The 3,552-nt window shown below is 36.0% G+C and overlaps 1 protein-coding gene across 1 annotated transcript; it reads left to right on the forward strand.

The window, feature by feature from the left end:
* LOC111368385 (SKP1-like protein 1A) lies at positions 1-676 on the forward strand. Its single transcript, XM_022989609.1, has one exon. It carries the CDS (start codon positions 38-40, stop codon positions 533-535), a length of 498 nt encoding a protein of 165 aa, XP_022845377.1. The 5' UTR covers positions 1-37; the 3' UTR covers positions 536-676.
* The last annotated feature ends 2,876 nt before the right edge of the window (positions 677-3,552 follow it).

A 3,552-nucleotide genomic window follows, 5' to 3' on the forward strand; every position in this document is an offset into this window, starting at 1 on the left:
AATTTTTTCTCTTCATCACGAATTCTCTCTTTCTAAAATGTCTCTGCTACGTCATCTAGGTTTCTGCCCGATGTCGTCCATGGATGCAACTCAAAAGATGATAGTGCTAAAAAGTTCAGATGGCGAGATTTTCGAGTTGGAGGAGACGGCGGCGCTCGAATCGCAGGTTTTTAAAAACATGATCGAGGATGGTTGCGCCGACACCTGTATACCTCTCCCCAACGTTACCTCCGAGATCTTGGCTAAAATTATTGAGTACTGCAAGCGCCATGTCGAAGCCGCCTGCCTTGAGGACCTTAAGAAATTCGATGCCGAGTTCGTCAAAGTCGATCAGAGAACACTTGTTAATCTCATTATGGCTTCGAACTACCTGAACATCAAGAGCTTGCTTGACCTTACATGTCAAACAATGGCGGACATGATCAAGGGGAAGACTCCAGAAGAAATTCGGAAGATATTCGGCATTAAGAATGATTTCACGCCGGAGGAGGAAGAACAAATTCGAAAGGAGAATGCTTGGGCATTCGACGAATGATGAATATATTAATTTTCTGAGGAATTCAATATTTTTGGTTATTACTTAAGATTTTTAGGCGTTCAATAATTTGATTCTGCTTAGTTACAATTTCAATGTTTCTATATTTTCAATGAACTTTTTTCCAATGCGTTATTAATATGAATTTTGTATGCTCTGTTTTAATTTTAATTTATTTTATTTTTCTAAATATAATATTCTCGAATAATAAATATGAAATTGATAATTTACTTTGTCCCAATCGATTAAGAATTTTAATTTTCACAACCTAAAGGTCAAGGATTGATACCTCAATCCCTTCCACTACACCATTTGTTAAAATTGTTCAATCAATTAAAAAAAATAAAAGCATGTTTAATAAAACTTTGTTAAAATTTTAAGCAGCTTTTCAATGGCACGTGTGATTAAAACATAAACTTTAACGAACTTTTTAGCAAAGATAATCTTTATCAAATTAGCGATTAATTTTAACGATAAATCTCAATCTTTCTCAAAATGAATAATTTATAATGTTATAAATCCATGTTCAAAGTGAACATTTACCTTTAAACACACAAACATGCTCGTTTAAATGAAATCTTTTAAATTCACAAATAAGTTCACTTGAAACAAAAGTTTTGTATAATGACTAGATTATAAGTTTCGAAACACGGCCTTGATTTGAAGTGCATGCATGACATCAAAGCAAGAAATATGGCAAAAACCCAAAATACCTCGATCGTGCCAAAAACCAAAATTTATGTGTTCTACTACAAAATATAGAGGATTTCCAGCAATGGGGTGATTTGTTGATGTTATCTCTTTAGTGCTCATGTACTCTAATGGAGCAGGAAATAAATTTTTTTTACAGAGTTTAAACGCAGAAAGAACGTGACTCCACATTTTTCCTTAATGTAATTTTGCTATTTTAGTGTCGGAGGTGTCCGAGCAATTACCTTTCAAATAGAATAACGTTAGTTCCAAAAGACTTATCCTTGTTGTCTCAGGGGAAATTTACATTCTGATTTATAAAACAAACTTCGAACAAAAAGTAAAAGAAGAATTTTAGGGGGAAATTTTCGATTCTTGAAAAACTTTAATTCTTTCCACACTTTTCCTTAAGATAATTTGCTGTTTTAGCATTAGAGCTATCCGAGCAATTACCTGTCAAATAGAACGAAATGAGTTCCGAAAGACTTAGCATTGTTGTCTCAGGGAAAATTAACATTTTGATTTATAAAACGAACTATGAACAAAAAATAAAAGAAGAATTTGAGGAGAAAATTTTCAATTCTTGAAAAACTTTAATTCTTTCCAAGAGATAAAACCCTATTTATTGGAATGAACTGAAATATATCTCCCAAAACTCATATTAGAGCAAAACCGAAACAAAATGCAATATGTTTAATTCAACTTTCACCATTGAGAAGCAAAAATCGAACCAAACACGAGAAATCTCAGGAAATCAAGGCATTCAAGTGGAATTTTCTCTCACTAGAATTGAGAGCTTCTCTCTCTATCATTTTAGGTATCTTTGTTGTTTGGACTTCAGATTGTTGGTTTAGCTATTTATCTGTGCAAAGGTAATTGTAATTATAGTCATCCACAATCTTTTTCTGCTCCAAATATATCTCCGCAGCCCTTGTAGATTTGAATAGATAACCTGACATAAAATTTGGAGGATGCTTTTCATGGTGAAAGTTTCACTTAACTATTCATATAGTTTGCCTTGCTTGATATTTTGAGAGTCATGCTATTACCACTTACGTTTGATGAAATCATTTCTACTTCTCAATACATACCTATTTTGAGATAGAGCCGTCTTATGTGTTGAAAGAATCAGAAAGATTCATTATAACAAGAAAGGTAAATGTCCTTTCCCTGCAGGATGTAGCAGTGAAAGTATTGTCATTTGCCCCAACAAATACCAAGAGCTTTGTGCATCTTGTCAGCTAAGGGATCAGTTTCCATAGTAAATTTACGCCATCCCATAACTTCTTGCAGCACTGTCACATATGAGGTTGATGAACTCCCGAAGTTTCATATGTTTTACTTCTGAGGTTAAAATTTTGTTACCTCATATAAGGCATTGACTTTTTGAGATGGCTTACAAAAAAATTCTGCCTGGCCCACGGCCTAAAAATTTGGTCAATTTCTGCAGTGAATTGTAACTTACATGACTTGATACTATGAGAAATGGTTCTCTTAACCCTACTAGTGTTTAGTGTTATTTGTGTAATTCACAAGGATTGTGCTTTCCCAGTATTTATTATGGACCATTGGATGGAATCGATGGTCGGGATTTAAACTTAATAGATATTTTGTTGCCTTGGCTTGTTAAAGAAGTTTTGGATCATTTACCAAACATATGACTTATCCCACGTTTTTGTAAGAGAGGGCAATGTCTTTAGGTGGGGGGGGGGGTTATTTCAAAAGGAGGCTGGTCTTTATTTTCTCTCTGCTCGACAGAAAACTCTCCTCCATTTTTTGGTTCCTTAAGGTGGCGGTTTGAAGGGGTTCTTTGCCGGTTTTCTCTCTCTCTCTCTCTTGGAAGGTGATTTGCAAGTCGTGGAGGGCTGTTCCTGAGCCTGTAAAATCAGCCATAAGGAGGAGAAGAAGCTGCTGAAAGGAGGAAGCAGAAGCTGTCCAGATTCGGCCATATGGGTTGTGTTATTTCCAGTTTCGTATTTTCTTGGTTTTGCCTTAGAATTTCTTCTATTGATTGATGTTTTGGTTGATTGAACTCCTAGGATCCCCAACAAACTGGTATCAGAGCTAGGAGGAGTGAAATCTGTCCAAAAATCGATCAAAATCGGCAAGGAAATCGCTACTCCATTTTCTGACCGAATTTGAAAAATTCAAATTCCGGCCAAACTATTGACTTTCCGGTGAAATGGAACCCGGACTCATAACCAGCAGACTGAGGCACTCCTTATGGTGGGGCGCGTAACCGGCGACGGCGGCGCGTGGCGGACCTCCGGTGAGTTTTTTTCGGGCAGTTTACTTATTTTGACGTCCTGAACGCACTGATATCGTTT

This window comes from Olea europaea, chromosome 19 (assembly GCF_002742605.1).
Source record: "Olea europaea var. sylvestris chromosome 19, O_europaea_v1, whole genome shotgun sequence".
Classification (NCBI taxonomy): domain Eukaryota; kingdom Viridiplantae; phylum Streptophyta; class Magnoliopsida; order Lamiales; family Oleaceae; genus Olea; species Olea europaea.